The sequence below is a fragment of the Antedon bifida genome, chromosome 8 (genome assembly GCF_963402885.1).
Source record: "Antedon bifida chromosome 8, ecAntBifi1.1, whole genome shotgun sequence".
Lineage (NCBI taxonomy): Eukaryota > Metazoa > Echinodermata > Crinoidea > Comatulida > Antedonidae > Antedon > Antedon bifida.
Window position 1 is genome coordinate 2,852,533 of NC_136233.1, and position 26,279 is coordinate 2,878,811.

Genomic DNA, 26,279 nt, shown 5'->3' on the forward strand with positions numbered 1-26,279 from the left:
AGTTGTGTAAATTAAATTTTTATTATTTAAAGCTCTGTCTACACTATCAAACTTTTGTGCCTATATATGGATATGATGATGGCATATCATTACCATATTTAAGCATATCAATACCATATTTGGGCACATCACACTTTTGTAAAATTGGTTTGATAGTGTGGGCAGAGCTTAAGTTATAAAAAAGTATTAAAAATTATCTGTTGATTTAGTAAATATTTTTATAATGTTAATACTGTACCTTGTTGTAGTATCGGCAATAATAAGGGGTGGAAGATCCGACAAATCAACGTCTTCAACGTCACAGCTGTTGGGCGTATAAATCGGTGACATTGCGGCTTTATAACCAGGGTACATCTCAGACATATCTTTTGATCTACTGACCAATTTACTCTTTACAATAATGTTCTGTTCGACTTTTTTCTTTGGTGCAATTTCTGGAATGTTGTCCGCAATCGCCAATGGTTTTCTTTGCGGTTCGATAATCTGTAAGGTGTTTATGTCTACTCCCTCTACCTCAGCTCTTTTAATGAGTTCTAATTTTGCTTTGTTCATGAAACTAAACTCTAGCAGCTGAATGTCCAGATCCGATAGCGTGTGCATGGTGACTTCAGAGTATGAAGGTGACAATAATAAACTGTATGGGAAAGCATCAGTCAAAAATTAAGGTATGTGACTACGAAATGAGGTGATAGGCGTGGAGGTGTACAAACACACCATATTGTTTTTGTTTAATACATGTAAACCAAGTGTATTTTGTTTGGTGAGTAGAACTTTTGACACCTCCATTCAGGAGACACCCCATTAAGGGGACATATTTTCATTAAATTAATGAAGCGCAGTCTATGTTTTAAGACTATTGCCAACCCCTATTCAGGGGACACCTCTATTAAGGGGACAATTTTCATTAAATTAATGAGGAGCAGTCTATGTTTTAAGACTATTGCCAACCCCTATTCAGGGGACACCTTTATTAAGGGGACAATTTTCATTAAATTAATGAGGAGCAGTCTATGTTTTTTATTTTATTTTATTTTTTTTTATTTAATCGGTATATAAAAATATATTACAAAACGACAGTCAAAGACTGAAATGAAATGTATTACAAATAAATAAAAATTAGTTAAAATTGCTATAAAAATAGAAACATCTTATTAAAATTAGATATCGTACCATAAAATTATAAACCATACATGAATAAAAAACCTTAAAACATTCACTTATTACATATCTAAAAAAGAGCTAGTGATGCCTATTAATTATATCCACCATGGTGGGAAATGGAGACGACCTAAGTCTGCTGGTTTTACAATGAGGTACTTCTAGAAATCGGTTGAATCTGAGAGACCGAGCTGGCTTATGAAGAGGGGGAAGTATTTCTCTAAACAGCTCGGATTTTAGTAAGCCTTCCCCGAAAGACAACACCAGTTTGTTTCTTCTCTCAACAAGAGTAGGTAAACCAGTAACAGACAATGCATGATCATAGTACAAATAGTTGTTACCTAGCATGATTCGCAATGCTCTCTTTTGTACCTTTTCAATAGACTTGGACATATTCTTAGTGATAGCGCCATGCCAAACAGGGGCAGCATATTCTAAAATAGGTCTTATATAAGCCATATAAACAGTCAACAGATCATTAATTAAGATTCCAACTTTTTTCAAAATGCACAAGGAAAATAAACGTCTAGAAGCTCTAGACACAATATTCTTAGTGTTAAGTTCCCATTTCAGGTCATTTTGAATGATTACACCAAGAAGCGTCATGTGATCAACTACTTGTAAAATGGAACCACTCAGACCAAAAGAAGGCGATATAATATCGTCCGACTTGTCCTTAAGAAAATTGACAACCAAGATATGGCATTTTGAGGGTTTGGGTATCATGTTATTGGATGAACACCAAACACTCAGATCATCTAACAGGGATTGCATGGAAGGCAAATCACCTTTGCGAACGACCTCCCCAAGTGTGAGGTCATCCACATATTTCCATCGTCTGCAGCAATCAACACAAGCATCGTTAATAAGTACTAGGAAAAGTACAGGGCCAAGCAATGTCCCCTGTGGGACACCACAAGTCAGTGACTTGGAAGATGACAAAGTCCCAGCAAACTTGGTGTTGAGAGAACGGGAAGTGAGAAGGCTGCAGACGATGGGAATTATGGACGACCTCACACCCAGTTCAATCAACTTTATAATAATAACATTATGATCAACACGATCAAAAGCTTTAGTAAAGTCAGTGGCACATAGGTTCACATAACATTTACCCTTCTCAACATCTTTGAGTGTAGAGTCAATAAGACTAACAAGATAGTGAGTTGAGGAAGCCTTTTTCCTACTACCAAATTGACGAGAATCTAATTTACCCTTAATATCTTCAAGAATCCACTTAACAATAAAAGATTCAAATACCCTGGCAAGAATATAGGTAAGGGAAATAGGTCTAAGGTCAGAGACAGAACTAGCATTCACAGTTTTAGGAATGGGAACTGCAGTAGCCCTTTTCCAAAGGTCGGGGAAAACACCATCCTTCAATGCATGATTGAAGATATCCGCAACAGGCTCAGCAAGTTCAGGAGCAAAATCTCGATATAATTTAATAGGGGGTTCATCTGGATGGCCAGCTTTGTTAGGCTTAAGATTACAAAGGGCTTTTAGGACCTGACCAGCATATATTAAAGGTGGTGGCCCAGGGGCTGGGAGATAAGCAGGCAAATCGTTTAAATTAAGAGGAGGGATGGCATTACAAACACTAGAGAAATGGGCATTAATCTCAGAGGCAGTTTCAACTTTGGACAGCCCAGGCAAGGTGAAATTTTTAGTCTTAAGATTACATAGTTGTTTAATACCTTTATGCCACATGGCAGGGTTGTTACGTTTAAGACTTAATAAGGAATTACAATAATATTTGTTTTAAGACTATTGCTAACCCCTATTCAGGGGACACCTCTATTAAGGGGACAATTTTCATTAAATTAATGAAGCGCAGTCTATGTTTTAAGACTATTGCTAACCCCTATTCAGGGGACACCTCTATTAAGGGGACAATTTTCATTAAATTAATGAAGCGCAGTCTATGTTTTAAGACTATTGCCAACCCCTATTCACAAGACACCTCTATTAAGGGGACAATTTTTCATTAAATTAATGAAGCGCAGTCTATGTTTTAAGACTATTGCCAACCTCTATTCAGGGGACACCTCTATTAAGGGGACAATTTTCATTAAATTAATAAAGCGCAGTCTATGTTTTAAGACTATTGCCAACCCCTATTCAGGGGACACCTCTATTAAGGGGACAATTTTCATTAAATTAATAAAGCGCAGTCTATGTTTTAAGACTATTGCTAACCCCTATTCAGGGGACACCTCTATTAAGGGGACAATTTTCATTAAATTAATAAAGCGCAGTCTATGTTTTAAGACTATTGCCAACCCCTATTCAGGGGACACCTCTATTAAGGGGACAATTTTCATTAAATTAATGAAGTGCAGTCTATGTTTTAAGACTATTGCCAACCCCTATTCAGGGGACACCTCTATTAAGGGGACAATTTTCATTAAATTAATGAGGAGCAGTCTATGTTTTAAGACTATTGCCAACCCCTATTCAGGGGACACCTCTATTAAGGGGACAATTTTTTAGGCTCCCAAGGTATTTCTTTAAAATTCTACTGAAGTTTAAAAACATTCTTTGTATTTCACTTCACTTTCTTATCATTTCAATCAATCATGGTTTGAAAGCCGTTGGATGCAACGTTATGAACTGTACAATAAGGTATAATTCTTTACCTTTCAATACTATCTTGCATACCCTCATTAATCATTGCTGTCAAGTTGGTTGTGTTACCGTTTCCTAAAAACTTTAAAGTTTGCGCTGAGAGACAGAGTATCTAAAAAGAACAACAACAAAGGGCCTAATTATAGATAATGCATGTTATATCATTTCAGGGTGGACCCAGGATTTTTTTAAACGTGGACGAGCTATCATAATAATAGCAATAGTCTGTAAAAAAAAGATATGAAAATGTAGTTCATAATGTCAGCATTTGTGGGGAATGCATGACCGAGGCACTACCCTGCTAGCCCACCCACTCTGGTGTAGACAAATCCTGCAGTCAGTTGCTACCTATAGTAATAGGCTGCCCAGGTTATTTATTTAGATATGTATAATTTTGAGATGGCAAAAAGAAATACCTCTTCATGTTCTACATTCCACATTATATCACACAATTCTTCAAGGCCACCTAATTGCCTTATATCATCACGATACCTAAAATATGATAGAAATTGATCAATTTAAATTATATTATTAAAAAATTAAACAAAAAACAGCTGGCCTAAAATGCCTGATTTTCTAGATGGTAGGAAAAATTTGTGAACATTACTGATGAAAAAGAGTGATTTTTTAGTTTTTTTTTTATCATAATTATATATTTTATATATCATTTTTTGCACATGTACCTGAAACCATTGGATTAAAAAAAACCTGTGGCCTCTAAACTTACCTCTTATGGATGCATTTTCTACTAATAGGAATTGAACTTTGAACTTTGACCCTTACCTACTGTTACTGGCAAATTCTACAAGCACACCAAGAATACTTTGACAGGTATCGACATCCTTTCTCTGCAGTTTTAGAAGATCACACAGCATCTTCAGACCACCAGCTTGTTTTAGCAGTTCTTGGTTCCTTTACATACCAACATTAATATATTATTGAATAAGCAATTTATTCTAGTAAAGATATATTGTCCTCTCAAAAACATGAAGTTTAATTAAATCAGACTTTGAATAGGTTATTTTGTGGTTTTACCAATATTAAAAAATAACTTCTGTAGAAAAAAAAAACGAAAAAAATAATGTTTTCACTTTTAAAATAACATAATAGTTAATTAATGGTTAACTTCAACCAAAAATCTATTGGCTGGCAGCCAATTTGATCATTTTTTGCTTTATATTACAGTGTTTTCAGGTAAATAAATTTTGTTTAGATCCAATTTTTGGTCAAAGTGGATAACTTTTATGTCACATTAAAATGGCATATTTAAAAAAAAATGTTTTAAAATTATTTTTTCAGGGGGACAATACATCTTTAATATTATTTATTGAAATACTAAGTTTCAAGGAGTACTTACTCCGGATGCTCTGCCATCAGCTTTCTTAAAACTAAACAACAATTACTAACAATAGATGGATTGTTACTAGCGAGTAAACCGTATAATGAATCCACATCTAATTCATTCAAATTGTCTCGCACCCTAAAAGACAAAGAATAACACTGTTTGGTAACAGAAAGATGAGCAGAACATAATCAAAGATTTTATAAGCACATATGGACTTATATATATATAACCCTTATAAGGGTTGGTACGCCTTTTAGTTTGTTTGATTGGAAATGTCCCCTGAAAAGAGGTGTTCCCTGAATAGGTGTTCCCTGAATAAAGGTGTCCCCTGAATAGAGGCTGGTCTTGGTGGCAAAACATAGACTGCCTCTCATTAATTTTGTGAGAAAGTGTCCCCTGAATAGGGATGTCCCCTGAATAGAGGGCTGGTCTTGGTGTTAAAACATAACCTGCCTCTCATTAACTGTGTGAGTATAAGTGTCCTCTAATAGGGATGTCCCCTGAATGGGGGTTAGCTGTATACATATTTCCAGTCGATCGTTTCACAGGAAATTGTCCCCTGAATAGTGGTTTCCCAATGGGTTCTACTTTACAGTATAATATAATAATATAAATATCATGCCATACCTCTTTGTGATTGATACAATCTTCAGAATACAAAGAACCTGTTCAATTACATCACAATCATCTGACTGTAAAAATAAGTTATAACATTATAAAAGTTAATCTATTAATTGAAAGCTAGTCTGATCAAACTGAAAATATATACTATACAAATGATAAAATAAGTGCATCAATGAAAAAAAGCAATATTATACAGATATTGCCTGCTTAGAGGTTAAATATAAGATTTGACATCCCCGAGGGAATGATATTTTGTTCGAGGGAATATATATTTCCCGAAGCGCTAGATGAGGGAAATATATTTCTCGAGAACATAATATAGTAACAGTAAAGGTGTTGCACTGCATTGGGGGGGAAGGTGGGGGAGGGGAGACTGATTTAAAAATGTCTTTGGGGTTTTCATACACAATATTATTACAGGACAGACTAATGAAGTGCAGTAACTACAGTAAAATAATGTTGACATTTTCTCTTAAGCTCTGTCTACACTATCAAACTTTAAGTGACAAAAAATGCAAAGTGCCCATATGGACATGATAATGGCATATCACTACCATATTTAGGAATATCTCTACCATATATGAGTACATCACACTTTTTTGTCAAACTAGTTTGATAGTGTAGACATAGCTTAACAGGCCCAAGGGTCTTAAGAAATTTGGTTAGTTAATTAACACAGACACCTACACCTTTTTTTGTCAAACAAGTTTGATACTGTTGACATAATCTCTTATAACTTACTTTTTTCAATAGTGAACACACTTCCTTGATACAACCATGTTCAATTATTACATCACAATTTCTAAAAAAGAAAAAAATGGAAAGTTTTTGTGGGATTTTGAAATATTTTCCTAGTTTTCTGAGCAATCCATTTTTATCATATTGCAACCAATAAATGGTGAACTACAGATGTAATTTGTTAAATATACAGTAAATATATATAAGAAATGCTGAGCTCCTGAGATCAAAGGGTTTATCTGTGGCTGCGACACAAACAGTTCAACACCCTTAATGTTTTGACTGATTTTTGATTGGCTTCCTCTAATGTTTGGTTAACAGACACTGCACCACGGATAATATGTACATAGTACAGTACTGTTGGTATTTGTCGCAGCCAGACATAAGATCAAAGGACTGTTACGGGTTCCTATCTTAGCAAGGCGAGCTCAGCGTCCTGTTGTTAGATTGCCTTAGTACAATAAAGCTCATGTGCTTACCTGAAGTTCCTATATGAAGTCCTGACTATGGATTGTAACAACAGTAACCTTTCATTTGGATTGGTGGATACCGAGAATACGTAACAAAGAGATCGGACATGTTGAGGTTCAAGACCAACATCACTGTAATAAATCAAATTTAAATATCAATAATGAATTAATATACAACAATTGGGACTGTTAGTAATTATGCATTATCAGCCACATTGTTGCTGTCGTATATATATATATATTTTTTTATTGTTCTCTTTTTGTTTATCCTTTTTCTCGTCTTTTCGTATTTGTATTGTTCCCGTTGTTTAAGTGTCGAGTGGCTCATGCATGTCAGCCTCGGCTGATTTGAGTCACCCTCATTAAACATAAGTTGAATAAAAATAAATAAAAAAATAAGCATTTGGTATAGCAAACACGAAAATCTTTTAAAAAAAGGTATTTATACCAATTGTGTATGTATTGTTTTGGTTCAACAAAAAAGTAATAATTTTTCAGTTAATTATATTCGAAACCAGATGAATTTATTTAATGAAAATCTGTTTTTTGGCTATTTCTTATGAATGTTGTACTGTAATTGCTCCGTGTTTTTATTCCGTTTTCCAGGATTATGTGTATTTAGTAACTATTTTTGTTCTGTTTATGAAACCATTTAAGCTTGTTTGGTTACACACATTGTTTATTACAGTGTCTGTCTCATAAACTACTATATTAAAATAACCTTAAATCAAATCATTCAGTTTAAAAAAATGTTTTTCCTGCAGTAACTGCAGTGGTAAAATCTTTACAAACCTTTTTATAATGTTTGAAGTAATATTTGAAATATCTTTAACAAGCTGTAGCTTTATATCATCATCCTAAAAAAACAACATTGAACTTTGACACAATGTAATTTGATAACCAGGTGTGAGTTTGTGCGAGTCGGTATTCTTCAACAAATCTAGACTCATCTGCTCGACATTCTGGTACCATCATAACCACAAGACTATTAGCAATTTTTTTTATTCTCTTAAGCTCTGTCTACTCTTTCAAACTAGTTTGACAAAAAAATGTGATATGGCCAAATATGGTAGTAATATGACATCATCATGTCCATATATGGGCACATCACATTTTTTTTCACATAAAGATTGATAGTGTATACAGAGCTGTAAACAAAACTATGTTTTTATTATGTTTGTCATTATCATAATGTAGAAGCATGGAAGATATTTGGTAGAAGCATAGCTAATTTCCTAACACAATCCAATAATCTCATCTCTACTTTACAAAAATGTCTTACTTTGGCTTGGTAATATTCCTTGCATTTGCCCGATACAGACTCTAAATCTTGAGAAGTTGGAAACATGCGCTAAAATGAAACGAAAGTCAATTTATAATTGGATTTTAAAATATAAATATAGTTGAAGGAAACCGCTTTTTGTAAGTTATAGTTATCACTGCTGCAGAAAATACAAGACCCCCTAAGCTGGTAATATTTTGAGTCATCCTCCAGCCTCCCACTAAGGAGAATTTCTCCATTTTATTTTTAAATAAAAATAACTCAATAATGTATACATTTATTATTTAGGCTAAACTACAGTACTAGGCCCAGTTTGTTAACTATGCTTTCATAAATTCACTAGATATTCAATTTTTTTTAGGGAAGCTGTGACATACTCACCTGAGTTGTGTCTTCAGATGGCAGAGCAAGACCTTGCAGCACAAGATTCACAGAGAGGTCACAGCTGGTGCAGCTTAAGGAACTTGGTGTAGCTGCGTTAAACCTCAGTTCAATATTATAGTATTCAACAGCGGTCAAGCTATCTGATGGTTCCTTTGATTTCACCTGGTAAAACAAAATTAAACAAAGTTGCATTTACGTCATCTACAAAAAAATTCACTTCACGAGGTTGGACGGACATCACATGGAGCCATGCGTCCTCTAAAGCTTGGTTCCCACTGGCGACGCAACGTAACACAACCGACGCAACGTAAGCAAATGCCCTTCCAATAATTGTGTTTGCCCCCGCCTGTGTGAAATCAAATCTGCTTGTTGCATGTCAACGTTAGCATGCCGTAGACTTTGAGCTGGTTCACCCCACATACTTTTGAGTACGCACTGTACTATGTTTCCCAGTGTTCTTTTGCCTTTGCATGAATTTAAACTGATTTGATTTCCTGTGGCGATGTTTGCAGTACTGTCGGTTCTCACTTGTGATTATGCAATACGGCTCTTGCGTTCTAGTGGGAACCATGCTTAAACGTTATGCTTAGCTCCAAATTTTCTACATTGCAGTGCATTTTAAGCAAAGTAAAATAAAAAGACAATTTTGGCTTGTTAGAAAGCTACAAAAACCTACAACACATTAGATGGTGAGAATTTAATCATGAGGTACATATAGCGGATTAAAAAAAAACCCGGAAAGTAAATAATCTCACTGTCGCATCCAGGATTCGTTTGCCTTCATTCTCATTACATATATCCCACATTGCATTGCCAACATCCTGGTCCCATGTTTCATCGGTGGGCAGCACACCATATAGTCTGCATTCTATCGCCTGGAATGGTAGCTATAAAAAACAAAATAATAGTAGTTCTTGGTATTACAATTGCGATGTGTTACGGTAAATAAATAAAACGGATACTCATAGTAAATATCACAATGTATATGTATGTGTTTATCTAAATGTATATACGTTATGTTTTCTGCTAAAGCTCTGTCTACACTATCACTAGTTTGACAAAAAAAGTGTGATGTGCCCAAATATGGTAGCAATATTTTTAAATATGGTAGTGCTTAACATCATCGTGCTCATATATGGGCAAATCACATTTTTTTGTCACATAAAGTTTGATAGTGTAGACAGAGCTTTAGAGGGGAGCGTAGCCAAAGTGTATGTATGTATATACTGTGTATTGCATACCATTGTCTTTTTTCCATGGACATAAAAGATCACAGTAAAGATAACACATGAAATTAATACTTGTTTTACCTGTAAGGCATCCTCCCAAATAGGATAGATATCTTCCCCTGCGATGTCTTCTAGATCCCCGTAATCCAAAAAGAACACGGTATAAACTAGTTTCTCTGATTTTACTTGTTCAACAATCTTTCCTCTGTACCACCTACAAGTATGTTAGTCAAAACATGTCAATAAATCTGTTCTCAAATTGGAACATGCAATCATAATCAGTTCTATTTTATTTTAGAGCTGGACTGGATTAGACCCTGTGATTTCTCAGGGATAGGACAAGTAAAATACCATTAAACCATCATTTATTGATTTGATTTATTGATTTGATAATTATTATTATTCATCACTTACGTTTCATCCAATAGTAACTTTGCCAGGCAGTAAGAACCTGGATTCCATTGTCTGACACTTGCTTTTGATTTATCTGTCATTCCTCCCTCTGTTGCTGATCCATCATCCAAGCAATCCCCACCACCGTCTACAGGAGCTTTCTCTGCTGAATTGTCCAAAGACTTTTCCATTCTTTCATTTATTTCCTTCATTAATGCCTCTAGTCTGTAAAAAAATATTTATATAAAATATTTAAAAAGGTGACACAGTCACTTGAAAATATATCAGTTGACATAAGCGACAATTGTGAGTCATTTGGGGCGCTATAAGCTCAAATTAAAGAAAATCTGATGAATTACAAAATCCTACCTCTTGAATTTATCGATCCGTTGGACATAGATAAGGTCCGGAGTGTCCATAGCTGACAGGTACACTTCATTGACGCCCCGTACCGATAGCTGCATTGACTGTGTCACCAATTGTTGTGCTTCTCTGAAAAGTCAAAATTGTAGTTTATATTAATTGAGAGATAATGATGATGGTGGTGATTATAATGATTGAATTGAAATGTTTTATTTATACTGGGCGACCTCTTCAGTCAAAGACTGGTCTCCCAGAGGGCCCAGTTATGATCAGTGGCTGTGATGTACTAGTATACCGGGGTAATCTTCCTACTCGTCTCGAAAGATGTACTAGGTTCTTTAAAGTGCACATGAGCTAGATGTGTACACTGGACCTACGGTTTATAGTCCTTATCCGAGAAGACTTGTTCAACAAAAGAACCATGGAGCAAGTGAGCCTTGAACCCTTGCAGATGTAAGATGGCTACGTAATTACGGTTCCACTGTCTTAATCGCTCAGCCACTCACTCGCCTAATAATGCTGATAATGAAGACAAATACTTTAAAGATATCATCATTGTCATGCCTATGGTAATTATGATAGTGATGATAATTTAAACAATGTGACAAAAAAAATGACTTATTTATACTTTTCTTCATCTTTTTCACTAACAGTAGGGGAGCAGATATCTATTTTCCCTTGGCAACGCTCTTTCAGTAATTTTATATGCTGAGAAACAAAAAATAAGAAATATAATCTTTAGTATTATGACAATGATTACCACCATTATGAGAAAAAAGTTATTTGATCCGATTGTTTGAAACAAACTGAAATCATAATATTATTGCACTAAACAAATTGTAGTTACTGCAGTAACTGCAGAATTTTGGAATGATTCCTAATCATTAAATAAACAAGAAATATGTATAAATAAAACCAAAACTAAAGGTAAACATACATTGTTGAAATATTACCTCAGTATTATGTTCAGCGAAGCCTGCCCTCAGTAGTTCCAACCTGATATTATGTTCGTTGACGACCGTTTTGATGGTACTTAGTTGTACTCGTTCAACCAGTGGATCAAGCCAAAGTGTATTCCCAAGACTAAAAAAAGAAAACGTTATTTATAAGCTATAACAAAGAAGATAGAGCAGTGACATGACATGACCCTTGGGGAGAAGCAGGTATTGAAAAATGTAACATCTAAGTCCAATATGCATGTCACAAAAATCGTCGACTATAAAGTTCTTTCTACACTAGTTGATGTGCCCCAAATATGGTAGTGATATGCTTAATAATAAACTTAATACCTCAAAACCACTTTACCACAAAGTTCCTTTTGGTAGATCAGGTTATGCACAAACGCTGATGCCTGTAGAAGATTAAAAAAAGTAACATTTCATTGTTAACTTATATATTTTTCATTAGCACACATTAGCTGGAGAGTATACTTCCCCAAATAAGTTAATTATTGCTTTTTTTTCAATAGCGCACTAGGTTTATTAGCTGCAGATAATACTTGCCCAAATGCCATTTTACTAGCCCTATCAAAAAATACTTGCTCAAAAATGTAGTCTATTTGAGTGCTTTTCATTGCTTTTCATAAACAAACAAAAAATGTACCTGGTTAGTCCAATCTGTGTCTTTATCTTTTGGTTTTAGATGACACAAAAACACTTCAACAACCTAGAGTTAAAGACATGGACAAAATTATAAATGTTAAACAATCTAATGTTAAGCATAACATGTGGATATGTCACCCCATTTTCCCATTATCAGTTCATTCAAGGCTTTAAGTATTTTATTGTTTTTATTTTATTGTCTAATAAATAATTATTATTTTTTTATTTTTTATTTATTATGATATTCCTGTCCACCCAGGCAGCACTTGCCAGCTCTTATACTATGACGTTATCCAAATTCCTTCACTTGCACTGATGAAGGGCTAGTGTTGCCCGAAAGCTAACTTTTCTGGCTGTTTTACTTCTCATTTTGATTTAGCTTTTCGCTTTTATTTTGTATCTCCATTGAGATCCAGCCACTGATACCCACAGCATTGTAATTTTTTCAGTAATTTGCCTTTGGATTTATAATAAATTATTAAAACAAATTTAGTGGAGCTGTAGCTTGGTGGTTAACATGCTTGCCTTCCACTCCCCACATCCGGGGTTCAATTCTGACCTAGTGCCAGTTTTGTAACTCACGGCTCTTTCAACGAGATGATGTTATAAGCATGATAAATTATCAAATATAGTTTATCCATCCTGTAATTGGCGAGTTACTCGCTGTTGGATGCGTAAAAAAAAAAAAAAGTTACTTACTTGAAATGGAATGTGGTATAAATGAGCAGGAAGATTTAACAGCTTATCAACAGTAACAACTTCGAACCTTCCATTATCTACTAACTGAACCTAGGAAATGAATAAATGTATACTATATCAACTTCACAACATTTTTTAAAGGCAAAACAGGCAATGCTAGTATTGTAGAAGTTTTTTATTTACTAAAATATATCAACAAACATACTGTAGCATTCTGCTTTGTGCCATGCTCCGATGAAAACAACATTTCCACACGTGCCCTGTGAAACATATATCTGCTGTCCTCTATAACGCACAAGTCACCACACTTTGCATCGGAATGTGTCACACGACGACGAGGGTCTTCAAACCAACTCTGAAGATCAGAGTTCAATTTTATGGTTGTTCCTGAATCAAGCAAATGCTCTTCGCCAGAGAGGTCGTTCTGTGTGCTAACGATTCTAGCGAAGTAATGTGTTGCATCCATAATGTAACTGATGAGAACCTAGAGAAGTAAAGAGATATTGAAATTTAGGACAGAAGTAGCCTCTTAAGAGTGGCCATTAATAAATATTTAAGGACAGAAGTAGCCTTTTGTGAAAACTCGATAATTAAGGCTCCAGTGGCCATATTCACTATTTCCAATTTTCCATAAGTCAATAAATATTTTAGACAGAAGAATCCTCTGGTGAAACTTGATATCTATGGCTCCAATTCACCACTTCCCTTAAACACCACATATTTCACTTAAGTCAATAAATATTTAGGACAGAAGTAGCTTCTTGATATCTAAGGCCACAGTGGCTATATTCACCACTTCCCTAAATACCAGATATTTCACTTAAGTCAATAAATATTTAACAATTTCACTAAAGTGTCACTTTAGAGACTCTTGAATGAGACAGGTATTTCTATTCTGGAAATCTGAAATCTGGTTCTTGACGTAATTTCAGAAGTACTGAGAATAAATGAATACCTTGACGTATCTTGAATCAGCAATGCTTGTATCTTTGTTCAGCATCACTGGACTGTCAAATTCAGCGTAGAGTTTGTGTCGAAAATGACAATGGTCATCCCTAAAATTATATAAAAAACAACAATTATATTAGATAAACAATTTTATCTGTTTTCAATGTAGTAATAACATATTTAAATAACATAACTGCTAAGCTGCTTACCAAAACTTTTCTGACAACAACTATTACCTAGTATAATAAATCTCAACAGACACATTCAAGAAAGGAAATCTCACAAATTGTACATAAGAAAAATAAACCATTTACATACTTGCAGGTGCCGTATGTCTTTAATTTTTTGCATAGTTTTTTTGTCTTCTTTCTCTCTTCTTTCGCCTAAAATGTAAAATCAAATAAGTATTAATTATATTATCTTATAAGACAACAATCAGGTATAAAAAACATTAAACATAATTACATTAATAATAGTAGTAAACAAAAATACTTATTTTACATCTGGGGGAGGATCCCAGAAAGATACAGGATCTAATAGATAATTAATTATTGACAATTGTGATGATTGTTGATTTAATAATAATAATGATTACCAGCTTTGCTTTCTCTAAATCAAACTTTGATGGCAGTTTTTGACGTGTTCGTTTCAGAAACTGAGCGAAACCAGTCAAGTGTTCAAAATCCTCAGGACCAATCAGCATATGGGAAAGACATTGTGGTTTGCTGGTATTCTAAAATGAAAAAAAAAAAAAAACATTATTAAAGATAAAGATGTCACCTTTCACACATGATTACAATTCAGGGAATGACACCATTCAGGGTATGACCTGATCTGACCTGATCTGCCTATATAATATAACTATTTAAGAATTTCACTTACGTGTAATAATTTCACTACAGATGTTACCTTTCACACTAATAAGGGTATGAGAAAGAAAGAAATTAAAATTAGTGTGAAACCAACCTTACTGTCATTCTGTTCAAGTTGGTTTACAAAGTTTTCCCTACAGAACGAAAGCCGATCACCGAACATGACTCGTGAGGACGGGAAGTCAAAATGTATCACCCAAGTTGCATTTGTGAGCGTGAAATCCACCTCATCTGTCATCACTAGGTTTAAAAAAAACAAGCATTATTAAATTAAAAGTACAGTTAGTACATGGCCTATGGGTGAAGAAAAAAAAGATTTGCGTAAAAACAGTAAACAAAATACAGTTACTGCAGTAACTGCAGTTGAAAAATTGTTTGCATGATCCAATGATCAAATAATGTGATTTGTATTTTAAAAAAACTTCTAAGCTATAATAAATCAGCAAGAACCAGTACAAACACAAGAAATAGCATCTACAGAGAGATTCCAAGATATACACTTTGGTTCTAGGGAGTTGAACCCAGGGGGGAGTTGTACAACACTTGTAAAAGCCAGTCAAAGAGTACAAAAGTAGCAAACTATAGCTTGGTTGAAACATGCTGAATCTGCCATCTAAAGCTCTGTCTACACTATCAAACTCTATGTGACAAAAAAAGGTGATGTGCTCATATATGGACATGATGATGTCATATCACTACGATATTTGGGCATATCACTACCATATTTGGGCACATCACACATTTTTTTGTCAAACTAGTTTGATAGTGTAGACAGAGCTTTAGTACCGTCCTCTAAAATGACTAATTACCTTACCTAGTACTGGCATGGAGTCTTGTTTATGATTGGCCCGCCATTCATGGTTAACTAAGGCTACTTCATCGGCATTCATGTCATTATGGACAACCAACGCATAATGACTAGAACTTAGTAACATCTATAAAATAGAAAATAAGAAAGATAGTCATCATCATTTTATACAATTTCTAAACTGGAACTTAGTAACATCTTCAAATGGAAAATAAATAGGTATCCATCATCATTTTATACAATTTCTAAATATATCTGCATTATAATGATGATAATAATTGTTTTGCCTGAAAGAATGACTTGTGATTGTGATGTGCCCAAATATGGTAGTGATATTCTCAAATATGGTAGTGATATGACATCATTGTGTCCATACATGGGCACATCACATTTTTTTTATAGTGTAGATAGAGCTTTACTCACATGGTGTAGGTTAAGAGCATCTTCCTTGTTCTGCGTGAAAATAACAATACGGCGACCTTCGACCTGCGTATGAGATGTGTCTAGCAAATCTAGAACCTTGTTGAACTTGTAGTTTGATCGACAAGAATGAACAACCTTTGAAAATTACAAAAAATGTGAAAAAATCTTATTGAAAACAATTGTGATAACAATGTATGTTGTTAATTCACAAAAAATGTTTAATTTATTATATTCAATATATATAGAAAAAACAAAAATTATAACCATTAAAAACAGATTTAAACACCCAAGTTCAACTACCCAAATATAACAAATTATTTTTATTTCATCATTTTTTCTTTCCCCCGCTCCCCCCACCCGCTCCCACAAAAGTTTTATTGCAGAAACAGAACAGAAATAAGATACATCATAAATTACAAATTTCACAATTAAATTGAATCAATCTGTTTAGACAGTAATCAATGAAACAAATATCCATAGACTTATCTGAAAGATATAACTACAAAGTAAACAAAAAGATATCAGACACCATTATCGATGACTTTGACTAAGTAAACAGTACATTGATAATAACCGCTCTTTGAACTTGTTGCTGTGTTCCAAACAGAATGTGTCTTTCTGTGTAGTTCATTTCTGTCTACAGCACCTTTGAGCGTACTTACAAAATAAAAGTATCTTAGAGAACGTTTGATTCATGGCTCTTATTGTTCTTCAGTTTTAATGGCAATGTTAATGTTTATTCTGAACTTCAAAGGAAGAGAATAAACATGGATTCTATTGTGTCACGATTTCAAACCAAAAGACAGCAACCACAAAAACAGGATGACGGATCCGAGAAAATTGTTGTGGATGATGTCAAGCTTGGTAAAGTAATTGGAAGTGGAGAATTCTCTACTGTTTACGAAGCAGAATGGGTGATAGAAAAAAGAAAAGTTGCCCTCAAGGATGTCAAGAAAGACAAAACGAATGATTGCAAAGTTCTATTCTTTGCTGGACTTAACCACCAAAACCTGGTAAAGACTTTTGGGATGGTAAGTGATACTAATTGGTTTATCATGGAGTTATCGACACACGGAAATCTTCTACAATATTACCAAAAGAAATGGAATCTTCTCTCAACAACCATACTTCATTCCTGGATCAACGATTTACTACGAGGAGTAATATTTTTACACGACCATGGAATCATTCACAAAAATTTAAAATCTTTAAATTGCTTGATATTTGAATCTCGTCTAAAAATAAGCGACGCTCTTACCAACCAGAGGAATTTCAAAACGACAGACGACTATTTGGATAGCAACGTGCAATGGATGGCACCAGAAGTCATTGGTGATCCTGAAAGAGCAAGTATCATGTCTGATGTCTACTCTGTCGGTATCATCGTCAATGAAATCTTGAGTGGAAAAAGGCCTTACAAGGATTATTCAAAAACCACAAGGCAACTTATGAGAAAGATAATTCATGAGGACTTGCGGCCAACACTACATGAGGATTGTGGCTCAGAACTCTTGTTTCTTCTAAGTAGAACTTGGAGTAAAGATCCAACAACCAGGCCAACAGCCAAAGAATTTCTAAAACTTTTTAAGAGGTCTTACTTGACAAGCCCAATGCATGCGAAAGACGTCCGGATATCGTCTATTACTAAAAGACTATTTCTAGAAACGGAAGATTCAATCTACAACATAAAGAGTCTGCATATTCTTCCCTCTGGTTATCCAGTAATCTCTTGCATGAGGCAAACAACAAACGACGTGTACACAAAACTCATTGTGTTCAAATCAGACTTAAAAACAAACTCTTTACATCAATCTTCTTCCGACTCGGTAGAACCCCAAGTACACATATGCACAAGCGTTGCCACGACCACCGCTATTTACGCTCTATGTTTAGACATTGAACAAAAAAGATATGTATTGATGAAATTTGACCTTCGTGGAATTAAAAAAGGTCAAGTCGTTCTAAAGGGTTTGTTTTCCAAACTTGACACGCTTCATCTTCATGGTTTGACCTGTGACAGCTCAGAAGTATTTTATATTATAACATGCCTGACAGATCAGCCTAAGCATGATATTGTCAAATTCACGTTAAAAGGTGACCAATGTGGAGTAATCACTCTTGAGAGGATAGCTTTCCCAACTTGGATTGACATCAAAACCGATATACTATGGGCTGCTAGACATACAGGGACATGCAATCATGAAGATGATAATGTCATCGGTGCGTTTGACCTTGATGGAAATCCTTTAACCAGTATAATAAATCCTAGTCTAGTATGCAAATATGACACATTCGCTAATAGCTATTGTTTAGCTGTATCGCCAAATGGATTTTTAATTGTGTCAGACTATAATGGCAATCGGTATGTTCTGAACTACCAGGGGAATGTACTTTATACCGACTTAAGTGGACAACCTAATATTATGTACGGTAATATGGCTATTATTGCAAAAAAATATCTTGTCCAACAAACGTGGAACAAGAAAGGCTTCCCAGATGTTATTCAGTACTACAATATCCTCGCCGACTACAAATACACTTAAGGAATTACTGCAGTAACTGCATTTTGTTTGCTTTTAATTCAATTTAATAAAACTTTATTATCCCAAACTCTGGGGAAATTCATTTGGTTTTGGTATACAAAGATTAATAATAAAATGTTCAAACAATTTATTAGCAATCTTAGATTAATCATACACATATATTGCAAAAGTTTTGTTGCAGTAAAAAATGTAGTTACTGCAGTAACTATACATTCTGTTTGCTTTTAATTAAATCTGTTCATACAATTATTTTAGCAATCTTAGAGTAATCATACAAATTATTATTATTGCAGTAAAAACATGTAGTTACTGCAGTAACTGCGGTAGAATAATTTTGAAAGACTTACATGCCAGACTTTTCCATATACAGCTGCTTCTATTTTCCGAGTGATGACGACAAGTGGATCCGATTGGTACGCTTTCATAAAGGACTCTAAGCCAGCAGTCCAGTGGGCACTGAAGGCTAGTATCTGCCGTGGAGCTGAACGATTTGGTTTCTCCAACAACGTTTTACCATAAGCCTGCATAATTTCACGGACTTCTTGAGTGAAATCGGAGAAGACCACATCAGCGTCATCAAAAACCTTCAAATAATAATATAAGTATCTTCTAATGGCTGATTGTTTGGCTTTTAAAAAATGTAGCAAATTGTTATCGACAATTTCATTGACTATGAAAAGTAATAAAAAAGGTATATTTACCAAGTGACATAGCCTGTCTGTGTTGAGGTGAGATTTCTTTAATAAACGTAAAAAACACAGCGGAGTTGCAATTAGTATTTCGCAACCGTTGATCAAATCAATCTAAAACGATTAAAAAACAACAATTAAAACAAATAGATTAAATGAGAGAATAAGGATGTCACTCCTCTCCAGGAGCTGAAGTGTAAAGTGTCGTTTTAATCCATCACATGGTTTCAAAAGCCTTTACTAAACTAAATTTCTGATTAAAGCAGTTAATAAAAAGGTTTGAAACCTACTTCTTTGTTTTCTTCAGCGCCTGCCCCGTGAATGATTAACGCTCGGATATACTTTGAGCTTGGCAACATGCTGAGGGCGTCATCATATACTTCTTTCGCCTTTTTCCAACGTGGAACAATAACTATAATCAATGGCTTTAAAAAAAATATATATGTTAGAGCTCCCTCATGTAAAAAATATTAAAAATTATTATTAATAAGACTATATTGCAATTTTAAAATTCATTGATTGTATGTGGAAAAGATAACTGCAACTGAAAAAATTGAATAGGTAAAAAAAAATAAAGTTTTCACTTATAAAAAAAAACATTGGCTGGCAGTCACTTTGACTATTTTTTTATTTAAGTTACAGTTTTTTCAGGTAAATAATTTTATTTATCCAATTTTTTGTCAAAGTGAATATAACTATTATGTAATATTAAAATTGCATATTTAACAAAAACATGTTAAAAAATTATTTTTCCAGCGGGACCATCTTTAATATTATATGTTAGAGCTCCCCAATTAAACAAAATCCTGGATCCACCACTTATAATCAACTTTCAACAAATAAAAATATTAAAAATTAAGAGCTATTAATAAATACTATATTGCAATTCATTGAATGTATGTGGAAAGGCTAACTGTACTTTTACTCCAACCCATAATGCAACTCACCCCATTACCCTTTGGCAGGGCACTATAAGCACTAGGTTGAACGACCTGAGTGAACAATGGAAGCAGGTAAGCTAGGTTCCTACTCTCCTTGGAAACACCAACCATGTCGCGACCTCTCAGAATGGTTGGCCAGCCGTGGGACTCAATCAAAGTAGGGTTATACAAATTCTTCTTTTTTAGCATCTATGAAAAAACAAACAGATAAACACATTAATTTTTTTATTTTATAAGTGATTTTTTCATCTTATACTCTTTGCCATGTCTGGAAAGGCTCTGCCATATTCATTATTTACTATAGAAATCAATGCCTAAAATTGCTTTTAATAGCACCATCTATAGTTTGATGTTTTTTTCCAAATGTATATAGCACCCTCTTTTGTTTGGTTATGCTTTCATAGATTCTCACAACATTTTTTTGTGACATGCGCGATAAACTTATCTTTTTCAGCATTGATAATGTACTGTACATGAAACTTGACCTTTAGACCTACTCTAATACATACTCTCTTAAACATATCTGGAAATGGTGCTTGGCTTAGCTCTACAATGGGCCGTAGAGGGCGGTCTCCGTGAACTAGAGTGATGTCCTCGATTAGTTGCGCATTTTCTTTTGGTACTACATCTCCAAGTAGTTGTCTTGTTAATCTAAAAGAAAGTTTACTTATGAAATGAAATTGCTCTTCAAAAGATAAAATTGGACACAACGTTATATTCTCCATGCCTTCACATGGGAAGGCAAGCATTTGGGTCATGTATGCATAAAATACACATGTGTATATGAAGGAAATTTGGCACATAGGAATCAAAGTGTCCCCTCAATAGGGGTGAATTGAAATATTTATACTGGGCGACCTCTTCAGTCAAAGACTGGTCTCGCAAATGGTCCAGTTATGATGAGTGGCTGTGATGTATTAGTACACCGGGGTAACCTCCTACTCGTCTCGAAAGATGTACTAGCTTCTTTAAAGTGCACATGAGCTAGATGTGTACAGTGACCTACGGTTTATAGTCCTTATCTGGAAAGACTCGTTCTACCACTAGAACCATGGAGCGAGTGAGCCTTGAACCCCTGCCGATGTTATGGCTACGTAATTACATACATAAAATTCAATTGCTTATTACTACAGTAGTTACTAATAATAGATACCTTTCTTGTATCAACTTTTTGTCTGACTCCATAGTAGAACTCTTCCTGGGAGATGTCTCACTATCTGAATTCTTAAATCTAAAAATATACAGTAAAAACAAAGATTACAGAGGAGAAAAAAAATAATAATAATGTGCATTGAGAGCTTGCGTATATGCACTATATAACGTATCCGGATATTCACCCCTGGACATTTACCCCCTGGACATTTACCCCCCGGAAAACTACCCCCCAGACAACCACCACCTGGACAACTACCCCCTTAGGACAACTACCCCTTTAGGACAACTACCCCCGGACAACAACCCCCTTAGGACAACTACCCCCTGGACAACTACCCCCGGACAATTACCCCCTAGGAACAACCTGACTCTGCAACAGTGTATAATAGGTAGTTGACCAGGGGGTAGTTATCCTAAGGGGGTAGTTGTCCTAAGGGGGTAGTTGTTATCCTAAGGGGGTAGTTGTCCGGGGAGTAGTTGTCCTAAGGGGGTAGTTGTCCGGGTGGTAAACATCCGGGGGGTAACTGTCTAGGGGGTAGGTGTCCTAGAACTACTATATAAGAATGAACTATTATTATTATTATTAAAACACTATTTATCCCCTTGTACAGTAAGAGTTTTAAACACTAGCATACATTCAGTTATTGTTTTTCTGGAAATGATGTGTGTTTGTTACCTTTCATCCAAGCTACTGCTATACCTTGGTTCTGGACTTGGTGTTTTTAAAATACTAACTAAACTATGCGGCATTGTTGACCTTTTAAAAGAAGAAAATAATTATGAAGAAAGGAATTAAGTTTGTTTAGCGCTTTATTCAACTGAGTGTTCAACCATTTACATTTTATGCCGACTAATCTGCCTACTGTTAAGCTCTGTCTACACTATCAAACTTTATGTGACAAAAAAAATGTGACGTGTCCATATAATAATAATGTCATATCACTACCATATTTGGGCACATCACTAGCATATTTGGGAACATCACTACCATATTTGGGCTACTTACATTTGTTTTTTTTTTTCGGCTTCAAGTTCTGGTTTCCAATGAACGTGCTTACTATGCTCAAAACTACTATCCAAGCTTTGATTCATTTTACCATGAGGTGACGTGTTTACCAAACTTCTAGGATCTTCAAGAGCAATGGAAGACTCTTGCAGCATTTTGCTGTCCATACTTACAGCAGACTTCTGCCATGGTACATCTCCATCTATGCATCGGCTATGACTATCAGAAGATTTGGTCATGGAACTCTCTTTTTGAAGTCTATTAGAAGACGGCTGCAAAGATTTGCTATCCGCAGCAACGTCCATGAGTCTGCTGGAACTTTCAGAAAATGGTTCCGAAAAGTTATCTCCTTCAACTGATCTGTCTAATAAGTCGAGAATGTTATGTCGTTTCTTCTTCTTTGACCTAACATGTGAGGTTACATCAGTCGAATCAGAATCGATTGATGAAGAAGAAACTACCGCTTTTAACATCATTGCCATTGACTTGCGAGGTCGCTCTTCTGGAGACTTAAGTTTTGTCTTATTGGTGAAGTTTTCAGAGTTCAGCGATTCTTCTGCAAACACTGGTGTTCTTTCTTTGTTCTTCTGAGATGGTTGAAAGAGAAGACTCGAGTCATTGCTGGTTTCACTATCTCTTGTAAATTGTCTTGACCAAGGAGTGCTATGTGCACCAAAAGAACTTGATTCACTTAACCCTGGAGAGTCTACAGAAGACGATTCAACTGGTTTCTGCTTCCTCCTTGAAATCATTACCGGCTGCAGTTCATCAGACTTTATTGCCCTAGCTCTTGCTTTACTGCCATCAAAACCTGAGAGCATATCTTCAATGACTTTTCCTCTTCCAATAGTATACTTCTTCCTTCTTTCTGGAGTGCCATCAGACCACTGATCTTCAGAGCTCTTTGAAATTTCATCATCAGGGAAACCCCAGGACTGCTGGAGTGGTTTGTTATGTTTTATTCCTTCTTTATTAATACTTCTCAATTTCTCAAGCTGTTTTACAGAAAGCGAGTGTTCAGAACTGGTCTTTACAACTGCCATTTCTGTAGTGCTATCTGAAGTATCACATTTCACTGTGTCCTCTTGGGCTTGTTTCTCTGCCATCTCATATTTCTTCAGCTGTATCTGCAAATATTCATCTACATCAACCACTTGACGGATGTCATCACTTTTTGGGGCTAAACAAAATTTTGAAATTAATAATTTGCAATTTATATTAAATTTATAATGAAAATAACTTCCATATATCAACTGAAAAGGGAAAAAGTTAATACAATCGACTATCATAATACAATATCATAATTTCTGAAAACTCTCCTAAAACCAAATTTTTCTTAAGGTGCAATATTTGATTTTACAAGAAATTGTTAAACTTACGTGAAAGCCCAATCTCATTAGCTATGGCATAATTTTTTGTGATAAGATACTCATTAATATCCACCTAAATCAAAACAATTGGACATAAATTTAAATTAATTTTATTTAACAAAAAAAAAGTACAGTATTACAGAAATTAAACAAATATTATAAATATATAAACTGCATTCCACAAAGACTTACCAAACCTTCTAAAGGCCTGTTCAGATAGAGAGTAACATAGAAGACATTTGCTGAGTTGTCATGGTGATGAACCTTAACCTTGGAGGAGGTTGCATCTGCGAAAAGTAAATTGAGAGAAAGGTTACAGAGATTATGTAACAACAGCAGTAAACACAAATTATTTAAAGCCTTGTATACACTATCAAATATTGACAAAAAATGTGATGTGCCTATATGTAGACATGATGATGTCATATCACTACCATATTTAAGCATACCACTACCATATTTGGGCACATCACCCTTTTTTTGTCAAACTAGTTTGATAGTGTAGACAGAGCTTTAGGTTTTATGGAAGTCTTTTTTTTTGGACATTAGAAATGTGCTGTGACTAACACACGATGTGAACCCAGGACTCTGACATATTTAAGGTGGTTAATATTCCTACCTTTAACAGCAGTCTTGAAATAATCAACTGCAGAAGTGTCCCACACCATACATGGCCTGCAAAAAGAAAATGTGTTTACTATTAAAACAAACAAAAAAGGATACTTCCATTCCAGTCCTACCACCTCCTCCACTCCACACTTCAATTCATTCTCTCCCACCTATAAAGTTTCTGCCCTCCCGAATGGTTTTTAAAATTGCAATCAATTGCAAAAAATTGTAATTGTAGTATGTATTTTCATTGTCTGTTTATGTGGATATTTGCTTTTGATAGCATTGGTAGCTAATAAAATTGAATCTATAATGAGTACAACGTACATCCATAGGTCAAATTATGAGGCATGCTTAAGTCTTTGCATTGTGACCTAGTGGGTACCATGCTTTACCAGACAATCTAGTAATCTTTTAATCGTATAAATAAACAAAATGTACACTTACACAGGACTGACAGTTAGGTCGATAACGCAAGTCTGAAGAGTGATTGGCTGTGTGTTGTACAGTCTACCTTCTTTCACTTGGAATGGTACGTGCAAGAATTCACTGGGAACCTCTCGCAACCTGTCAAAGGTGACAAATCATTTTTAAGCAAGAACATAAATTTTAACAATTTTGTTAAGGTTTGTATGATGACTAAAGTTAAAGTTTAAAAATAAAAGTTGATAACGCTACAAAAAACGTCGAGACATTCTCAATGTCTTTTTCTGTTCCTAAATTTTAAAGATATATTGTCCCCCTAAAAAAAAATTTTTTGTTGAATATGTCATTTTAATGTCACATAATAGTTATTCACTTTGACTAAAAACTGTATCGGAAAAAAAAAATTGTTTTCCTGTAAAAAAAACATTTTTTTTTTTCTACAGAAGGGATTACCTTTATTAAAACTGCAAAATGGCCTATTGAAAGTCTGATTTGAATAATTTTTGGTGGGACAATACATATTCAACTAATATTGAGTACAGTTACATAATCAACTTTCCAATTTACTCACTTACCAGCTTACTGGGCTTCTGATATTTTCAGCAAAGTCCAGCAAATGCAAACTGATGAACACAAAATTAGTAAAATAAATTATTTTCAATTTAAATTTAATTATAATCATTTATTAGTGAAATTTATGTGATCACAATATTTTTCTTTAATGATGCTTTTGTTCCTAAAATACTCAACTGTAAAACAATACTCAAGTTCAGTAAAACAATTTTATGTGTCCCCGATAGAATATTAGCCTACCTCGCTTGAGGACCCTGTGTTGATTGCCTGATGGATAAAATCTTAGCTCTGTACCAACGCTTATCATTTGATCTTTTTGCCAAACAAACCTGATGATAAAAAAGAAAAAGATTATTGTAATGTTAATGAAAAGTGCTACTGACGATAATGACATGGGAAATAATTATCAATATAGTCACAACAATGTCTACATATCAAACTTTATGTGAAAAAAAAATGTGATGTGCCCATATATGGACATAATGATGTCATATCACTACCATATTTGGGCATATCACATACCATATTTGGGCACATCACACTTTTTTTGTCAAACTAATTTGATAGTGTAAACAGAGATTAATAGAATATATTGAATATTCTAACCTGTCCTTTCTTGGGTTGTAATAAATATTTACGAATATGCAGTTGTCCTGAGCAATAGTCTTGAATTTTTTCGTTCAGTTCTAGAAACATTTTGGTCTCGATAGACATCATCGGACCAGGAGCTTCCTTTAACCAGAAACTCCATGGGTTGTCCACCTTCATTAAAAAAATATAAATATAAACAAAATATTATTACAAAAAAATAATTTAATGAAAATAACATGGTTTATATCCACTGTAAGGTTTATCGATGAAAAGCTAACACGCAGCATGATGGGAAGGAAACATTTACCGTTTGCTAACACGCAGCATGATGGGAAGGAAACATTTACCGTTTGCTAACACGCAGCATGATGGGAAGAAAATGGGGGAAACATTTACCATTTGCTAACATGCAGC

At 34.6% G+C, this 26,279-nt stretch overlaps 1 protein-coding gene across 2 annotated transcripts in view; it reads right to left on the reverse strand.

The window, feature by feature from the left end:
- LOC144850128 (uncharacterized) overlaps positions 1 to 26,279 on the reverse strand; it is a 30,657-nt gene that overhangs the window by 3,521 nt on the left and 857 nt on the right. Inside the window, exons 2-43 of one of the 2 annotated variants that reach the window (XM_078707333.1) lie at positions 25,881 to 26,036; positions 25,515 to 25,603; positions 25,277 to 25,324; positions 24,723 to 24,842; positions 24,286 to 24,341; positions 23,859 to 23,953; positions 23,676 to 23,739; positions 22,297 to 23,476; positions 21,967 to 22,047; positions 21,289 to 21,366; positions 20,645 to 20,786; positions 20,142 to 20,324; positions 19,485 to 19,619; positions 19,207 to 19,308; positions 18,853 to 19,089; positions 15,963 to 16,097; positions 15,546 to 15,666; positions 14,826 to 14,971; positions 14,455 to 14,592; positions 14,178 to 14,242; positions 13,867 to 13,966; positions 13,117 to 13,395; positions 12,912 to 13,001; positions 12,214 to 12,276; positions 11,901 to 11,962; positions 11,565 to 11,694; positions 11,240 to 11,319; positions 10,618 to 10,740; positions 10,270 to 10,473; positions 9,937 to 10,069; positions 9,382 to 9,513; positions 8,624 to 8,788; positions 8,243 to 8,311; positions 7,753 to 7,817; positions 6,970 to 7,092; positions 6,494 to 6,554; positions 5,756 to 5,820; positions 5,141 to 5,263; positions 4,567 to 4,695; positions 4,200 to 4,275; positions 3,795 to 3,895; positions 239 to 634 (exon numbers count right to left, since the gene is read on the reverse strand). In XM_078707333.1, coding sequence (XP_078563459.1) covers positions 239 to 634; positions 3,795 to 3,895; positions 4,200 to 4,275; positions 4,567 to 4,695; positions 5,141 to 5,263; positions 5,756 to 5,820; positions 6,494 to 6,554; positions 6,970 to 7,092; positions 7,753 to 7,817; positions 8,243 to 8,311; positions 8,624 to 8,788; positions 9,382 to 9,513; positions 9,937 to 10,069; positions 10,270 to 10,473; positions 10,618 to 10,740; positions 11,240 to 11,319; positions 11,565 to 11,694; positions 11,901 to 11,962; positions 12,214 to 12,276; positions 12,912 to 13,001; positions 13,117 to 13,395; positions 13,867 to 13,966; positions 14,178 to 14,242; positions 14,455 to 14,592; positions 14,826 to 14,971; positions 15,546 to 15,666; positions 15,963 to 16,097; positions 18,853 to 19,089; positions 19,207 to 19,308; positions 19,485 to 19,619; positions 20,142 to 20,324; positions 20,645 to 20,786; positions 21,289 to 21,366; positions 21,967 to 22,047; positions 22,297 to 23,476; positions 23,676 to 23,739; positions 23,859 to 23,953; positions 24,286 to 24,341; positions 24,723 to 24,842; positions 25,277 to 25,324; positions 25,515 to 25,603; positions 25,881 to 26,036 — 6,140 coding nt within the window. Of the gene's footprint in view, positions 1 to 238; positions 635 to 3,794; positions 3,896 to 4,199; positions 4,276 to 4,566; positions 4,696 to 5,140; positions 5,264 to 5,755; positions 5,821 to 6,493; positions 6,555 to 6,969; positions 7,093 to 7,752; positions 7,818 to 8,242; positions 8,312 to 8,623; positions 8,789 to 9,381; positions 9,514 to 9,936; positions 10,070 to 10,269; positions 10,474 to 10,617; positions 10,741 to 11,239; positions 11,320 to 11,564; positions 11,695 to 11,900; positions 11,963 to 12,213; positions 12,277 to 12,911; positions 13,002 to 13,116; positions 13,396 to 13,866; positions 13,967 to 14,177; positions 14,243 to 14,454; positions 14,593 to 14,825; positions 14,972 to 15,545; positions 15,667 to 15,962; positions 16,098 to 18,852; positions 19,090 to 19,206; positions 19,309 to 19,484; positions 19,620 to 20,141; positions 20,325 to 20,632; positions 20,787 to 21,288; positions 21,367 to 21,966; positions 22,048 to 22,296; positions 23,477 to 23,675; positions 23,740 to 23,858; positions 23,954 to 24,285; positions 24,342 to 24,722; positions 24,843 to 25,276; positions 25,325 to 25,514; positions 25,604 to 25,880; positions 26,037 to 26,279 lie in introns of both variants that reach the window. The other variant, XM_078707332.1, reaches the window with a different exon arrangement.